An 18,824-nucleotide genomic window follows, 5' to 3' on the forward strand; every position below is an offset into this window, starting at 1 on the left:
AATGGTCCTCTGTTAGTCATAAATACATGACATATTTACACAACTCAATAGCCAACAATAGCAACGTAATAGACGCCCAGATATGGATAGGCGCATGCGCTTGGTGACATGCAGATCGCCAGTAAGATGGTGCTGCATTCCACCTGATATGTAGCATCTAGACATGCGCAGAAGCGTTTATTGACTAAAGATACGTAATGAGCTTTGCGGCAGTGCGTTCCATAATGTACAATAAATTAACACATTCTGGGTACATGGCTATATTGGTGGTGTCTGCAGAAGAGTATATGTGTGGCAGCATTTCTTATTTGTATTGTATTTGGTATGGGGAAGGAACACTGTTTTTGACCCGTTTGAGACCCTGTAGAATTACTAAGGGGCGTGGCCTATGCAGGCGCGCATTTTTGGATGTGGGCTATTTAAGCTCACAATGTCACCGCCGGCTTATGCCTTATAATTATCTAGCATCCGGCATCCAGCATCCGGCATCATGAATATCGCTTCCTCCTGATGAACCGTGAGAGTGGGGAAACGCGTCGGGGAGATACCGGCACACGCTAAGTCACCCTAACTATCCATTAAGAGATATATTTTTTCTATTGCCATTGTATGGTATCTGATGTGATAAAGTCTACTGATGGGTAGAGGATTATGATAGTTGGTATCTGAGTACATGGTTTTCTGAATACTACAAATGATTGGATATGCAGTATGCGGGGAAAATACCGCCATATGCTAAAGCTTTTCTAATTATCCATCGAGTGGTATATTTATTATTCGTTGCTATTGTTGGCTATTGAGTTGTGTTAATATGTCATGTATTTATGATTGACAGAGGACCATTACAGCTGCAAGTTTAGTGCAATGTATCTGGATACTATAGGGGACTATCTATGTATTATGCGGTGTGCTGTATACTTTGTTTAACTGTATGGAGGTACCTATATAGGGTCCAGGTGATGGCTTATGTATTAATTTAGTTGTCTATTCTTCACTACTGCTCTTTTTCTATATTGTTTTCCCACCTGCATTGAGAGGGATATTGCAGGGGGAGAGAGGGATAGCCTACATTGAGTGGGGGCACCAAAAAATCGTCTCTTAGGGTGCCAACCCCCACAGCAAGGCAGGTGTGAGCAGTAGGTGTATCTAGGACCATAATAGGGCATTGTGTTTTTGTGACATATATTTTGGTATCATATTTTCCTTTGTATTGGGTATGGGTTTTATATTTTATATAAATAAAAGTAAAGTTTTAAGGGATTATATGTGCGCACATTATAGTTTTTTTGATTCCTGTACATCTGTTTTTGAATATTTTTCTGGGATTTGATTAGCCCTAGCACTAGAGAACCCCCATAATACCCCCAAATACGTAGAACATAAAATGCCATCAGATACTTGGAATTGTTGTTTGCTTTTTATAAACCAGTGATTTCAAGAAACTACATGAGAACCTTGTCGTTTAGCGCACTCCAGCAAATACAGTGGGTGCACGTGTCCTACTACTTGTAAAATAAGCACAAGATTCATGTTTGCTCTACACTGAAAGATAATGCCAATCACAGCTGAGTAAACAATATCTAGGCTAATACTAAATATCCTGCATAAATCATAAGACGAAGTATCAGCAGGACTAAAAAATGAAGTGCAAATATGTATAGAATGTATAAAGCAAGACAAGATCAGCAAGTCATAAAACCTCCAATAATTACACTTGGAATTGCAAATTTATCTATAAAAATGCATGAGGTCCCTCTGGAGAATAAAGAGCAATATAATCTTGTAGAGGAGCTTTTATCACAAAAATGCAGAAGGACCGTTTCTAGAATCCTGAGGAAGTTACCAACTGCTGGTTTCATAGTGATTGTACTAAAATCATATATGACATCACAGTTATGCTAACCATAGACATAATATAGCTGATCACGTAGCCCTCACTAATGTCACAATAGGAGATGTTCTATATACATCTGTGACTACTTGTCTGCTATATGTTGAAAAAGGGGTACCCTAAACTTAAATGCTTTAAATAAACTATAAAAAGACTGTATGAAACTTTATTTTTAGAAGTCTAATTTTCTATATGGAAGTATGAGCCTGAAAGTTGTTAATTGATGAGAATTGTCTTTGTATTATGTAGAACCATACCTTGGTACCCACCGATTATGTGTACTCATACACTGGCAGAAATGTTAGAATATGCCTTATACAGTGCCTGTAATATAACAAAACCAAATCAGGTGATAATATTTCCACCTTTATTTTACTTTGTATGTTACTTTACACTTCTTCTCTATGTATTTTTGTAGTTGACTTTAATATATAATGAGACTGTTGGTAGACTGGCAATGATTTTGCGTGCTAGCAAGTCAATAATTTATTCCTTTTCATCATAATCAAAATTATTATAATATATACAATAGTAAAAATAAAAATAAAATAAGGTGCACCTACCCTATGTGTGGTGGTAATATTTTTCCTTAAGGAAGACCAAGCTATTTTTTTAATGTTGAATTGGGTATACAATGTAATAGTGGCTGCAGAGTGGAATAAAGCACTTTAGTTTTTTTTAATTTTACCTCTCCATTGTGGAAATAGTAGTAATCAAAGTACTTGGTCCCTAATGAGTCAATCTTTGTTTTGTCCAAATGGATGCTATCAGATGGCTTTCACAGAGGGAGTGGGAAGGTGTTGACTTCTTCCTCCTGTATGACACTGACAATCATTACCAGCAGCAACACTCAAATGAAAAAACACATCCCCATCATAGCTTAGAACAGGTTTCTCAATATGAGGGTTGTAATGATACAGCACTGATTTTCTGGTCTAATCTCCTGCATGCTTCAGTGTGGATAGAGGGACAGTGCAGCTGAGTTTAGCTGTGTCACGTCATAAAACCAAGTTCACACATTCAGTATTTGGTCAGTATTTTACATTAGTATTTGTAATCCAAAACCAGGAGTGGAGCAATTAGTGGAAAAGTTTAAAAGAAACACATGTACCATTTCTGCATTTTTCACTCAACTCCTTATTTTGCCTTACAAATATTGATGTAAAATACTGACCAAATACTGAACATGTGAACGTGGCCTGAACCCATCTATCAGCTCTTCTGCTTTTCAAGCATTGTCATTTCTTCATTGCTGCCCCTCCACTGACACTGCCTGTCCAGAGAAACCTGCTAAGAATTATGTGGGGTCATGTTTTTCTTTCCTTCAAGTGAAGACTCTGTGATAACACCCACTTGGTCTTAACAAAAGTTCACTCATTTGGAGCCAAATAATTTGACAATATCTCTGCAACGGAGAGGCAAACTTAAAAAAAAAATGTTTTATTCTGAATTTATTCTATTCTATGTCTTGTACTCTGCAGATACCAGCCACTACATTACATGCTTTAATCCAGTTGAATGTGAATAATTTGGTAAAAGATAGATTGGACATACTTTTTGTCAAAAAAACCCAAAATGGGCTGTGCAAAATTGTTGGCACCCTCAACTTAATATTTGGTTGAGCACCCTTTAGAATAAGTAACTGCAATCAATCACTTCCTATAACCAACAACAAGCTTCCTGCACCTCTCAACTGGAATTTTGGACCACTTTTCTTTTGCAAACTGCACCGTATCTCTCATATTTGAAGGGCGCCTTCTCCAGGCAGCAAATTTAAGATCTCTCCACAGGTGCTCAATGGGATTTAGATCGGACTCATTGCTGGTCACTTCAGAACTCTCCAGCACTTTGCATCCATTTCTGCATGCTTGTTGAAATATGTCTACATTCATTGTCCTGCTGGAAGATCCATCAAGGACGCAAACTCAGCTTTCTGACAGTGACACTACATTGCGACCCAAAATCCTTTGGCAATTTTCAGATTTCTTGATGCCTTGTACACAGTCAAAGGACCCAGTAATAGAGGCTGCCAAAACATCTTTGAAACTACACTATATTTGACTGTAGGTCCTGTGTTCTCCTTTGGAGGCTCTATCTCGGTCTCATCTGTCCACAAGACGCTTTCACCAGAATGATTTTGGCTTACTCACATATATTTTGGCAAACTGCAGTCTAGTTTTTTTATGTCTCTGTGTTAGTAGTCGGGTCCTCTTTGGTCTTCTGCCAAAAAGTTTAATTTTATTCAATTATCGACACAGTTTGCGCTAACACTGATGCACTCTGAACCTGCAGAACAGCTTGAATTTCTTTGGAACTTAATTGGGGCTACTTATCCACCATCCGGACTATCTTGCAGTGCAACCTTTCATCAATTTTTCTCTGCTGTCCACATCCAGGGAGATTAGCTACAGTGCCATGACTTGTAAACTTCTTGATCATGTTGCGCTCTGTAGACAAATGAACATCAAGATCTCTGGAGATGGACTTTTAACCTTGAGATTGCTGATAATTTTCTACAATTTTGGTTCTCAAGTTCTCAGACACTTCTCTTCTTCTTTCTGTTCTATGGCACACTCAAATGGAACACAATGGAAAGATTGAGTTAACTTCTCTCTTGTTTCAGGTGTAATTTTCATATTGCCCACACGTGTTACTTGCCATGGGTAAGTTTGAACCAGCATCACATGCTTATAACAAAGCTGTTTATCCACAATATTGGAGAGGTGATAACAATTTTGTCCTGCCCAATTTTGAGGTTTTGTCTGAAATTATGTCCAATTTGCATTTTTTCTTTGTTTTTTTGTGTTGTTCCAATACACACATAGGAAATAAACAAGTATATAACAAAATGTAGCTGATTGGATGGTGGACTCACTATGCCGTGACCCGAGGACAGCCTGGAGGGGTGTGACTAGGTGGCTCACCCAGTCAACCACAGGTGCACGGCGGCTGACGATACCATGATCCAAGGAGAGATGAAGAAGGCGGAATCAGGTGCTACCTTGGGTGACAGGCAGCTGACCTCCTAGGGCCAGGAGACAGGAATAGTAGACTTGGCAAGTACTGGCTGGCATGGCTGGTATAGTGACTGGCATGACAGACACACATACAGGCAGGTACTGGTGGGCAAGAATGGTATCTTGACAGACAGGTGCAGATGGGAAAAACTGGTAGACAGGCAGGCGGACACAGATGGTAGACATACAGGAGGTGCCTTAAATAATAATTGTCTTCCAGCCATTGGCTGAGGACATTTTAGGACAGCACCCGCTGTCCCTTTAAGAAGGCAACACCACGTGAGTTCCCTTTGCACATTGCCGAGGTATCTGCGAGCTGTGCGTAGACCCTGGACAGCAGCAGAAGGAGGAGGGAGTACGGACCCATGGCAGTGAGTTGGCGTCCCTGCCAGGGGAAAAGGGCAGCGTGCAGGGACACCGCCGCTACACAAAACATGTATAATTGTAATTTTCCAGGAAAAATACTTCATTTTCTAGAACAATTTCAAGGGTGTCAACACTTATGACCATGACTCGATATTGAAAAAGAAGGTGCTGCCATCACCCTGTGAGCTTGGTGGATGTGTAGTTTTTCTAAATGTAAGGTGCCTACAGGGAAACATGCTGGTGGCAGTAACCTTATGTGGGGCTTCATAAGTGCTGCTGTTATTTGGGTGCCACATTTCATGGATGGTATCAATGGGCTGCTCTACTTTGAAATAGAATATGCTACCATTACTCCGTGCTTTTGTTAGATGTACACTTTTCTAACATTACAATAATCAAAAAAATACATCTAAGGCCATTGTTGCATTTCTGAAGAAGAACAGAGTGAAAGTGATTCAATGTCCAATTACATCTCTTGATTTGAACCCAACTGAACACCTATGGGGAATTCTGAAGAGACAAGTTGAGCATCATTATCCATCCAGCGTTCAGGCTCTAATAAAACTCGGTATTGAAGAAAAGGAAAAATAGATGTTGCAATATGTCGCCAACTTGTTAATTCCTTGTTCATTGCATGCCTAGAAAACTTGGTGATATTATTAAAAATCATGATGATCATACAAAATACTAAATGTAGTTGTTTTTGATGTGGGGTGTATTCATTTTTGCAGCAACTAATTTGAGTAAAACTGAAGGTTTTTAATGAAAGCTATATTATTGACCTTACTTTCATGTGATGGGTAAACAATGTTCTATGAAACTCAGACAATTTGGGAACTGTTCTTGTGTTCAGTGAGATATTGATTAACATCTTACTTTTCAAAAGGGGGGGCACTCATTTATGCTAAGCATTGCATATATATTTATTCTCTATGCCACATAATAATGGTAGAAGGGAGGTCACAAGATTCATAAGTAGAACATACTTCTTTGACCCTCAATTCATCAAGCAGTAATGAAAATTAAGCACTGATAAGCCTGTATGGCTGCGTTTACTGTACAATTAATATAGGGTCAATGGCTTTTTGCATATAGGATAACACAGTTTGTTAATTATATAATGAATATTCAACTGAGCATAACCAATGCAAAGATGTATTTTTATCACCATTTACTATTTTAAACCCCTTCTTTACAAGGTCATGAGATAATACATGCACAATGCTAAACACAGTCCTCTGTACAGCACAAACAAATTAAATATGCTAATACCAGGCAGGCAATACCTTATGATAAAGCACTGAGGTCTTCTCTCTTGGAAAACCATATGGTAAGCCCTCTCTGAACAAGCAAATATGTGAGGAGGAAGCGAGGAACACAAGCGTCCAGAGACATTATGGTATAACTGAGTAACCTAAAGGCAGAAAATAAAGATTATTAAAAATCTCAAACTGGATTTAAGCATGAAGTTTTAAAGTCATTGACTTGCTGAAGAATTTTTCTGGTAAAATGTTCTAGGATCTTTCAAGTTTAGCTTTTTTTTCTAGCTTATTTACTATGTACATTGGCCAATTCTGCCAAAGTCCTCTCCTAAATATCGATGAGAAAATTTGTATGCAGGAGCTTTTATTCATACTGGTAATGGCTATTCAGGATCACTAAAAGTTTTCAGAATGCCACATAATAAATAATAATAATAATAATTTTCTATATTCCATTATTTATTAACATTCTTCTTCTTTTGATTGAAAACAACTGACATATAAGTGAGACAAAATCATCCCATTAAAAGGCAAATTTGCACCCAGTTGAACACAATGTCCTTTGGTGACTATTTTGTATTACTTTATTATTCATTGTTCCTATAAAATATTATTATTATTTTATAAGAAATGTTTCCAAATAGACAGCTTACATGAGAACAAGCATACATGAAAGACAAATCCTGATTTCAAATTTTGTGGAGCAGTGAAAAACAATACTTTACTAAGCAAAAAATGAGCTCTTACCAGAGATGAGTAGATTGGGAGATCTTTGTAAGGATTAACTAGCAGCAAAATATTCCCAATGTAGGTCTGAAATAGAGTTTAATGAAGAATTACACACAAGTTACAGTAAGCATCTGGTGAAATTGAATTCAAGTAAAACTGTAGAGAGATTGTTATATAGCGTAGTGACGTCTGGCCTTTATTGGTACTGGGCTCAATTTTCATTACAATAGATGAGGCTATCTTTATACAGGAGGTAACAGGGAAGGATCACATCACTGTTTGAAATTCCATTTTCCAGTTTGCTAAAGGAAAAGAAAGACTGACCTCCTCCAAGAAACATCTCAGTTCTATGACAGACACAAAATACACCAGACCAATACCATTGACTACATTGGGGTCTGTTTGATTTCTGTTCAGGTGGTCATCAATTAAATCCCCAAAACAATATAGCAATGCTGAAATTTTTTTCCTGATGAAAGTTAGGTAATTTGTGGAAGCTTCAACGCAATTGTGTACCTAGCCTGAGGGCTCACTCATATTACCGTATAACACAGCTGAGTGCTATCCGATGTTTTATCGAATAGCACTTGGCCCAATGTTATACTATGGGGCATTGCCGATCAGCGCTTTTTTCTCATGCCACACAGAGCATGCTGCGAGTGCATCCAGTAAGCCTATGGGTGCGTATGAAACATCAGGCTGCACTCGGATGTCTGATTACTGTGGGCACAGAAAATGGAGAAGATGGAGAAATTAAGTTCCCCATCTTCTCTGCACCTGTGATATGATTCTCGCATGGGAAATAATCCCAGTTTGATCCGGGTGACATTAGCATAATCAGCCCGATTCTCTCGCTTGAGAGAATTGACGGCCATTTCAGTGAACCCTAACACTGATACTCTTAAATGGTATATTTTACTTTGAAAATGTATGTGATCTAAGACAAGTAATAAGGTTGTTGGACAGGTCAATAACACACAGCATTACACTTGGGCTATACTGAGACTTTGCACATGGGTTGCACTGGCAAAGACCTCTGTGTACAACTGCGGCATCGCAGAATAACCATGAACCGCAAACATTCCAACTGGTTCTGACTTTTTGCAATGAGATTATTGTGGTCACAGTGCCCCAGAGGTCACAATGTGACCCCATTCACATTCACCCTCATTACATTGTGATGTAGTAACTGCTCAAAGCAATCTTGGGTCATGTCATGTGTGCCAAAGTTTCATTGAATCCCCAGCCATAAAGCTGCAGGTCACATGTTCTTACAAACTTTCTTTATCGCTTTATTGGAGTTAGATCGGTGTCAGATAAACTTACATTATCCATATACAAGCTAATATATATGGCGTAGTCAGACCTGCTGTGGGTGCTAGTGATATCCAGTCATCTTTCACTGCTCCTGACACCATATTGGTCAACGTGCACATTTAACCAAGCTAAACGTTTATGGTATTAGGTTTGACAGATTGTGTCACCTCTCAAGTATCATTTAGTCAATATGGTATGGATCAGATCTTGGGGATATCCATACAATGCAAACATTTTGGTACTATTTGTCCACCTTATCTTTATTTTGTGGCACTTACTAATGTATATAGCAATTTATCATGATTTTGTGGTTTGTCAATCATCCTGACCCTGTCAGTGCTGAGAGTTGCCGTTCCTTACATGACTCCTGGTGGAGAAGAGTGTGACTAGATCTGTTTTCTCATATGCAGGTTTTCATAAATAGGGAGGCTGATAGACAGGTCTGTGCAGTCTGTGAGAACGAATGCACTGAAGAGTAGTTGGGCATTTATAAAGCAATATAACCTGTATACGTATATATTAGGAATAGTGATGAGCGAGTGTACGAGTTGCTCGGGTTTTCCCGAGCACGCTCGAGTGGTCTCCGAGTATTTGTAACTGCTCGGAGATTTAGTTTTCGTTGCCGCGGCTGCATGATTTACAGCTGATAGACAGCTTGAATACATGTGGGGATTCCCTTGCAACCAGGCAACCCCCACATGTACTCAGCCTGGCTAGCAGCCATAAATCATGCAGCTGCGTCAACAAAAACTAAATCTCCGAGCAGTTACAAATACTCGGAGACCACCCGAGCGTGCTCGGGAACACCCGAGCAACTAGTACACTCGCTCATCACTAATTAGTATGTGTCACAAAATCCTTTTTTTTTTGGAAAAATTACAGAAAACAAAATTTGAGGTGTAAAAAAATAAATATTTTAACACCTGCCATTTTTGCACTTAAATTAGTATTTTCTTACTCGTCACTTGCCAATTTTCACAAGTGTTGAAAAGGGTAGGCAGGATTACCCAAAAGAGGATGAGGCTAGCAACTTTGTGATAGATGCATTTTTACTGAAGACATAAAATGGGAAAAAAGTTTATCACAAATCTATGCTAGTACTGGTAGATTTAATTTTATGTCTTTAGCACAATGGGTCTTTAATAACTTCTTACGCACCTTAATCCCATGATTGAGCGAACGAATGTAGAACTCGTTAAAGTCACTAGTCTTAGTAATTCTTTCACAATGAGCTTTTACTAAATGAAATACATTGGCTTTATATTATAAAGACCAAACAGATTTCTTTTTATTCTTATTCATGTACAGATATCAGCTTGTGGTTGTACAAAACTAATGTCATATTTTCTTGCCTCCCTGCCAACTGTTATAAGACTCAAAGCTGAAGCAGAAGAGCTCATATAGCTGCCAGAATTAGATCTTTAGTAACAGTTGGAGAAAATCATGTCTCAGTTGGGAGGAATAAAACTTGCATCGTGCCATATTTTGTTGTATTACTTCTTCACAATTGTCAGATCACATCAATCATTAAGTAACGTCAACCATACAATGCTTCCCTTCATACTGTACAGCTGTAAAAATAGAATACTGTTTGACAAATGGAAGCTACTAAAACAAATCTGCTATATTTTATGCAGATGAAAAAAGTATGGAGATTGTAATAACAGTGACAACGTCTGTCTGCCGTTTTGATCTTCTATGAAGTATTGTTGTACATTATTCATTTTAGCCTATGTTCACATCTGTGTTGTTATTTCTGTTCCTTTGTTCCATTGTAGGAACATAAAAAAGAAAATACCGGCAGTGTCCTGCGGAACTCATTGACTTTAAAGGGAAACCGTCACCGGGATTTTGCTACCACATCTGAGAGCAACATAATGTAGGGGCAGAGAATCTGATTCAAGCGATGTGTCACTTACTGGGCTCCTTGCTGTCATTTTGATCACAGATCTAGCAATTATCTGAATTTTGAACTCTGATTGGCAGATTTCTGTCCATGTACAGTATATACAGGAAGCTACTAATCAGTGGTGGGGCGGGGTTATGCAAACATCATGAATATGCTTGACTACCTTGCGGTAGGTTTACTAGTCCTGTAATGATAATTACCTGATGATGAAACAGTGATTTTATCAAAACTACAGCAAGCAGCCCAGTAAGTGACAAATCACTGTCACAGGTTCTCTGTCTCTATATTATGCTGTTTTCAGATTGGGTAGAAAAAATCTTGTGACAGATTTCCCTTAATTGAGTTCACTTGAGTAGGTTGCTGTGTTCAACATTGTTTCACATTTTTGGAAGAGTCTGAGATCCCTTAATGTAGATGTGAATGAAGCCTTAGTCACACAAGCACTTTATAAACAAGTGCTTCTCACTAAATTAGATTATCATCAAAAAGTTAATTTATTTCAGTTCTTCAATACAAAAAGTGAATCTCATCTACTATATAATTGCCTAAGGGTACTTCCGTCTGTCCTTCTGTAACGGTTATTCGTTCGCTGATTGGTCTCGGCAGCTGCCTGTCATGGCTGCCGCGACCAATCAGTGACGCGCACAGTCCAGAAAAAATGGCCGCTTACTCCCCGCACTCACTGCCGGCGCGCCCGCATACACAGCTCACACAGGGTTAATGCCGGCGGTAACGGACCGCGTTATGCTGCGGGTAACGCACTCCGTTACCGCTGCTATTAACCCTGTGTGTGCCCAACTTTGTACTATTGACGCTGCCTATGCGGCATCAATAGTACAAAATGTAATGTTAAAAATAATAAATAAAAAAAAAAACCTGCTATACTCACCCTCCGCCGCCTTTCTCGCTCTTTGCCATGCTCCCCGGACCGCTCCATTACAACCGTCAGCTTGCGGTGAGGTCCAGTCCCAGGGCTGGTGTGCGGCAAGGACCTGCCGTGACGTCACGGTCATGTGACCGCGACGTCTTCATAGGTCCTGCTCCCACCAGCCCTGGCACTTGCATTGGAACTCGGCTTCAGGAAAATGGCCGCCGCGATCTCGATCTGCGCATGCGCGGCATCCCATTTTCCTGAAGCTGAGCACTACCATCTGCACAGGATCCCAGGAAGAGGAGACACGGGACGCCGAGGAGCAGCGACAAGAATGGTGAGTATGATACACTACAAGGGGCCCTCGGATCGTTAGGTGAGTATGTTTATTTTTTATTTTTTGGCCCTGTGACATACGTGCCTCGGTAATATCCTACGTCACTGGGCAATATCCTACGTGGCTCTGCTGTATACTACAAGGCTGGGCAATATACTACATGGCTGGACAATATACTATGTGGCTCTGTGCAATATACAACGTAGCTGCGCAATATCCTACGTCGCTGTGCTGTATACTATGTAGCTGGGCAATACACTACGTGGCAGGGCAATATACTACAAGGCTGGGCAATATACTACGTGGCTCTGCTGTATACTACAAGACTACGTGGCTGGACAATATACTACAAAGCTGTGCAATATACTATGTGGCTCTGTGCAATATACTATGTAGCTGCGCAATATCCTACGTCGCTGTGCTGTATACTATGTAGCTGGGCAATTGTTGTGGATTCTGTTTGCGGGCTCCCTCTGGTGGTTACTGCTGGTACTGGGTGACTTTGGTGGGTTGCGGCCTTTGGTTTCCATCTGTCCATCAGAGGCTGGGTGTTTCCTATTTTACCTGGCCTCTCTGTCATTTCCCTTGCCGGCTATCAATGTGTTCAGATGTGCTCTGTTTGGTTCCTGCCTACCTGCTCCCAGATCTTTCAGGATAAGCTAAGTGCTGATTTTCAGTTGTTTGGTTTTTTGTCCAGCTTGCTTAGAATGTCTCTTTGTTAGCTGTTGCTCTAGTGGACTGAGGTTCTCCCCATGTGCCATGAGTTGGCACATGGGTTCTTGTAATCTCAGGATGGTTTTTTTGATTAGGGTTTTTTGCTGACCGCTCAGTCCCCTTTTGTGTCATTCTGCTTTCTAGTTTTCAGCGGGCCTCTATTTGCTAAAGCTATATACATCATCTCTATGTATGTGCCTTCCTCTCATTTCACCGTCAATACATGTGGGGGGCAACTATATCTTTGGGGTTAATTCCTCTGGAGGCAAGTGAGGTCTTTGTTTTCTCTGCAGTACTAGTTAGCTCTTAGGCTGGTGCGTGGCGTCTAGAACCAACGTAGGCACGCTCCCTGGCTATCTCTAGTTGCGTTTGTCAGGCGTAGGGCAGCGGTCAGCCCAGGTTCCATCACCCTAGAGCTCGTCCGATATTTATTATACTTTGCTTATCCTGTGCTATCCCTAGCCATTGGGGATTCATGACAGTATAGCCGGCCCACAAAGTGTTAATTGTTTGGGCTGAAGCAGGAGGAAAAGAAGTGTTCAAGGAAAAATTTTTTTTTTTTTCCCTTCAGAGTTTTGCTGCCTAGCCCTTAATTGCTGTCTAGCTGCTTCTTACCTCCTCTTAACCCTTGAATGGCTCTGATCTTAGCTGTTTATCATGGATGTCCAGAGTTTGGCTTCCAGCCTGAGTAATCTCGCGGCAAAGGTTCAAAACATACAGGATTTCGTTGTTCACACTCCCATGTCTGAACCTAGAATTCCTATTCCAGAGTTTTTTTCTGGAGATAGATCTACCTTCCTGAATTTCAGGAACAATTGTAAATTGTTTCTCTCTTTGAAATCTCGCTCCTCTGGAGACCCTGCTCAACAGGTCAAGATTGTTATATCGTTCCTACGGGGCGACCCTCAGAATTGGGCATTTGCATTGGCACCAGGGGATCCTGCATTGCTCAGTGTGGATGCGTTTTTTCTGGCATTGGGATTGCTCTATGAGGAACCTAACCTAGAGATTCAGGCTGAAAAGGCTTTATTGGCCCTCTCTCAGGGGCATGATGAAGCGGAAATATATTGTCAGAAATTTCGGAAATGGTCGGTGCTTACTCAGTGGAATGAGTGCGCCCTGGCTGCAAACTTCAGAAATGGTCTTTCTGAGGCCATTAAGGATATTATGGTGGGGTTCCCTGCGCCTACAGGTCTGAATGAGTCTATGGCTATGGCCATTCAGATTGATCGGCGTTTATGGGAGCGCAAACCCGTGCACCAGTTGGCGGTGTCTTCTGAACAGGCACCTGAGACTATGCAATGTGATAGAATTCAGTCCAGAAGTGAACGGCAAAATTATAGGCGGAAAAATGGTTTGTGTTTTTATTGTGGTGATTCAGCTCATGTTATAACAGCATGCTCTAAACGCACAAAAAGGGTTGATAAATCTTTTGCCATTGATACTCTGCAGTCTAAGTTCATTTTGTCTGTGACTCTGATTTTTTCACTGTCTTCCATTTCCGTCGATGCCTATGTGGATTCAGGCGCTGCCCTGAGTCTTATGGATTGGTCATTTGCTAAACGCTGCGGTTTTAGTCTAGAGCCTCTGGAAGTTCCTATTCCTCTGAAAGGAATTGATTCTACACCATTGGCTATGAATAAACCGCAGTATTGGACACAAGTGACCATGCGCATGACTCCCGTTCATCAGGAGGTGATTCGCTTCCTTGTACTGTATAATTTACATGATGTACTAGTGCTTGGTCTGCCATGGTTACAAACTCATAATCCTGTCCTGGACTGGAAAACAATGTCTGTGTTAAGCTGGGGATGTCACGGGGTTCATGATGATGCACCTCCGATTTCTATAGCTTCATCTACTCCTTCGGAGATCCCTGCGTTTTTGTCGGATTATAGGGATGTTTTTGAGGAGCCTAAGCTCAATTCGCTCCCTCCCCATAGAGAGTGTGACTGTGCTATAGAATTGATTCCTGGCAGTAAGTTCCCTAAGGGTCGTTTATTTAATCTGTCACTGCCAGAGCATACTGCTATGCGGAATTATATTAAGGAGTCCTTGGAAAAGGGACATATTCGTCCATCTTCGTCCCCTCTGGGAGCAGGTTTTTTTTTCGTGGCAAAAAAAGATGGTTCCCTGAGGCCTTGTATAGATTATCGCCTTCTGAATAAGATTACAGTCAAATACCAGTATCCATTGCCATTATTTACTGGTTTGTTTGCTCGCATTAAGGGGGCTAGGTGGTTCACTAAAATAGATCTTCGTGGTGCGTATAATCTGGTGCGGATAAAACAGGGTGATGAGTGGAAAACCGCATTTAATACGCCTGAGGGCCATTTTGAGTATTTGGTAATGCCTTTTGGACTCTCCAATGCTCCGTCAGTCTTTCAGTCCTTTATGCACAATATTTTCCGTGAATATCTGGATAAGTTTATGATTGTGTATTTGGATGATATTTTGGTGTTTTCTGATGACTGGGAGTCTCATGTTCTACAGGTCAGGAAGGTGTTTCAGGTTTTGCGGGCCAATTCTCTGTTTGTGAAGGGCTCAAAGTGTCTCTTCGGAGTCCAGAAGATTTCTTTTTTGGGGTACATTTTTTCTCCTTCTACTATTGAGATGGATCCCGTTAAGGTTCAGGCTATTTGTGACTGGACACAACCTACATCTGTTAAGAGCCTTCAGAAGTTCTTGGGGTTTGCTAATTTTTATCGTCGGTTCATTGCTAATTTTTCCAGTATTGTTAAACCTTTGACTGATTTGACTAAAAAGGGTGCTGATGTTGCTGATTGGTCTCCTGCGGCCGTGGAGGCCTTTCGGGAACTTAAGCGCCGGTTTTCTTCTGCTCCTGTGTTGTGTCAACCAGATGTTTCACTTCCTTTCCAGGTGGAGGTTGATGCTTCCGAGATTGGAGCGGGGGCGGTTTTGTCACAGAGAAGTTCTAATGGCTCGGTGATGAAGCCATGTGCTTTTTTCTCTAGAAAATTCTCGCCCGCCGAGCGCAATTATGATGTGGGTAATCGGGAGCTTTTGGCCATGAAGTGGGCATTTGAGGAGTGGCGTCATTGGCTTGAGGGTGCTAAACATCGCGTGGTGGTCTTGACTGATCACAAGAATCTCATTTACCTTGAGTCTGCCAGGCGTTTGAATCCTAGACAGGCTCGTTGGTTGTTATTTTTTTCTCGTTTCAATTTTGTGGTTTCATACCTGCCAGGTTCAAAGAATGTGAAGGCAGATGCTCTTTCCAGGAGTTTTGTGCCTGACTCTCCTGGAGACACTGGGCCTGCTGGTATCCTTAGGGATGGGGTAATATTGTCCGCCGTATCCCCAGACTTGCGACGCGCATTGCAGGAGTTTCAGGTGGATAAACCGGATCGATGTCCACCAGAAAGACTGTTTGTTCCGGATGATTGGACCAGTAGAGTCATCTCCGAGGTCCATTCTTCTGTGTTGGCTGGTCATCCTGGAATATTTGGTACAAGAGACTTGGTGGCCAGGTCTTTTTGGTGGCCTTCCTTGTCTAGGGATGTGCGTACCTTTGTGCAGTCTTGTGAAGTGTGTGCTCGAGCTAAGCCTTGCTGTTCACGGGCTAGTGGGTTGTTGTTATCCTTGCCCATCCCGAAGAGGCCTTGGACGCACATTTCCATGGATTTTATTTCTGATCTCCCGGTTTCACAGAAAATGTCCGTTATCTGGGTTGTGTGTGACCGCTTTTCTAAGATGGTTCATTTGGTGCCCTTGCCTAAGTTGCCCTCCTCCTCTGAGTTGGTTCCTTTGTTTTTTCAGAACGTGGTTCGTTTGCATGGGATTCCGGAGAATATCGTTTCTGACAGGGGATCCCAGTTTGTGTCTAGATTTTGGCGGACGTTTTGTGCCAAGATGGGCATTGATTTGTCTTTCTCGTCTGCATTCCATCCTCAGACGAATGGCCAGACGGAGCGAACTAATCAGACCTTGGAAACTTATTTGAGGTGTTTTGTTTCTGCTGATCAGGATGACTGGGTTGCTTTTTTGCCACTGGCCGAATTTGCTCTTAATAATCGGGCTAGTTCGGCCACGTTGGTCTCTCCTTTTTTTTGTAATTCGGGGTTTCATCCTCGTTTTTCCTCTGGTCAGGTGGAGTCTTCGGATTGTCCTGGAGTGGACGTGGTGGTGGACAGGCTACATCACATTTGGAATCAGGTGGTGGACAATTTGAAGTTATCTCAGGAGAAGACTCAGCAGTTTGCTAATCGCCGTCGCCGCGTGGGTCCCCGACTTCTTGTTGGGGACTTGGTGTGGTTGTCTTCTCGTTTTGTCCCTATGAAGGTCTCTTCTCCTAAGTTCAAGCCTCGGTTCATCGGTCCTTATAGGATCTCGGAGATTCTTAACCCTGTATCTTTCCGTTTGGATCTCCCAGCATCGTTCGCTATTCATAATGTGTTCCATCGGTCGTTGTTGCGGAGGTATGAGGTGCCTGTTGTTCCTTCGGTCGAGCCTCCTGCTCCGGTGCTGGTGGAGGGAGAATTGGAGTATGTTGTTGAAAAGATCTTGGATTCTCGTGTTTCCAGACGCAAACTCCAGTATTTGGTTAAGTGGAAGGGTTATGGTCAGGAGGACAATTCCTGGGTGGTCGCCTCCGATGTTCATGCGACTGATTTGGTCCGCGCCTTCCATAGAGCTCACCCTGATCGCCCTGGGGGTTCTCGTGAGGGTTCGGTGACCCCTCCTCAAGGGGGGGGTACTGTTGTGGATTCTGTTTGCGGGCTCCCTCTGGTGGTTACTGCTGGTACTGGGTGACTTTGGTGGGTTGCGGCCTTTGGTTTCCATCTGTCCATCAGAGGCTGGGTGTTTCCTATTTTACCTGGCCTCTCTGTCATTTCCCTTGCCGGCTATCAATGTGTTCAGATGTGCTCTGTTTGGTTCCTGCCTACCTGCTCCCAGATCTTTCAGGATAAGCTAAGTGCTGATTTTCAGTTGTTTGGTTTTTTGTCCAGCTTGCTTAGAATGTCTCTTTGTTAGCTGTTGCTCTAGTGGACTGAGGTTCTCCCCATGTGCCATGAGTTGGCACATGGGTTCTTGTAATCTCAGGATGGTTTTTTTGATTAGGGTTTTTTGCTGACCGCTCAGTCCCCTTTTGTGTCATTCTGCTTTCTAGTTTTCAGCGGGCCTCTATTTGCTAAAGCTATATACATCATCTCTATGTATGTGCCTTCCTCTCATTTCACCGTCAATACATGTGGGGGGCAACTATATCTTTGGGGTTAATTCCTCTGGAGGCAAGTGAGGTCTTTGTTTTCTCTGCAGTACTAGTTAGCTCTTAGGCTGGTGCGTGGCGTCTAGAACCAACGTAGGCACGCTCCCTGGCTATCTCTAGTTGCGTTTGTCAGGCGTAGGGCAGCGGTCAGCCCAGGTTCCATCACCCTAGAGCTCGTCCGATATTTATTATACTTTGCTTATCCTGTGCTATCCCTAGCCATTGGGGATTCATGACAGGCAATACACTACGTGGCAGGGCAATATACTACAAGGCTGGGCAATATACTACGTGGCTCTGTGCAATATACTATGTAGCTGCGCAATATCCTACGTCGCTGTGCTGTATACTATGTAGCTGGGCAATACACTACATAAATGGCCAATATACTACGTGGATATGCATATTCTAGAATACCCGATGCGTTAGAATCGGGCCACCATCTAGTATATTATATAGAGTCATTACAAACAGAGTGATCTATTTCAAGTATTTATTTCTGTTAATGTTGATGATTATGGCTTACAGCCAATGAAAACCCAAAAGTCATTTTCTCAGTAAATTAGGATAATTAACAAAAAACACTTTCAAAGGCTCCCTAAGCATTTAAAAAGGTGCCTTAGTCTGTTTCAATAGGTTCCACAAACATGGGGAAGACTGCTGACTTGACAGATCTCCACATGGTAGGCATTGACACACTCCACAAGGAGGGTAAGCCACAATAGGTCATTGCTAATGAAGCTGGCTGTACAGAGTGTTGTATCCAAGCATATTAATGGAAAGTTGAGTGGAAGGACAAAGTGTGGTAGAAAAAGGTGCACAAGCAACTGGGATAACTGCAACCTTGAAAGGATTGTTAATAAAAAGCCATTCAAAAATGTTGGGGGATTCACAAGGAGTGGACTGTTGGTAAAGTCATTGCATCAAGAGCCACCCCATACAGACGTATCCCGGACATGGGCTACAAGTGTCGCATTCCTTGTGTCAAGCCACTCATGACCAATAGACAACCTTAGAAGCTTCTTACCTGGGCCAAGGAGAAGAAGAACTGGACCGTTACTCAGTGGTCCAAGATGTTGTTTTCAGATGAAAGTAAATTTTGCAATTCATTTGGAAATCAAGGTCCCAGAGTCTGGAGGAAGAGTGGAGAGGCCACAATCCAAGCTGCTTTAGGTCCTGTG

At 41.9% G+C, this 18,824-nt stretch overlaps 1 protein-coding gene across 3 annotated transcripts in view; it reads right to left on the bottom strand.

The window, feature by feature from the left end:
* The window catches only part of MYO16 (myosin XVI), a 685,244-nt gene that overhangs the window by 351,149 nt on the left and 315,271 nt on the right, over positions 1-18,824 (bottom strand). For all 3 annotated transcript variants that reach the window (XM_077297020.1, XM_077297019.1, XM_077297018.1), the window contains exons 12-13: positions 7,284-7,349; positions 6,561-6,688 (exon numbers count right to left, since the gene is read on the bottom strand). In XM_077297020.1, coding sequence (XP_077153135.1) covers positions 6,561-6,688; positions 7,284-7,349 — 194 coding nt within the window. The remainder of the gene's footprint in view (positions 1-6,560; positions 6,689-7,283; positions 7,350-18,824) is intronic.

Source organism: Ranitomeya variabilis, chromosome 3 (assembly GCF_051348905.1).
Source record: "Ranitomeya variabilis isolate aRanVar5 chromosome 3, aRanVar5.hap1, whole genome shotgun sequence".
Classification (NCBI taxonomy): domain Eukaryota; kingdom Metazoa; phylum Chordata; class Amphibia; order Anura; family Dendrobatidae; genus Ranitomeya; species Ranitomeya variabilis.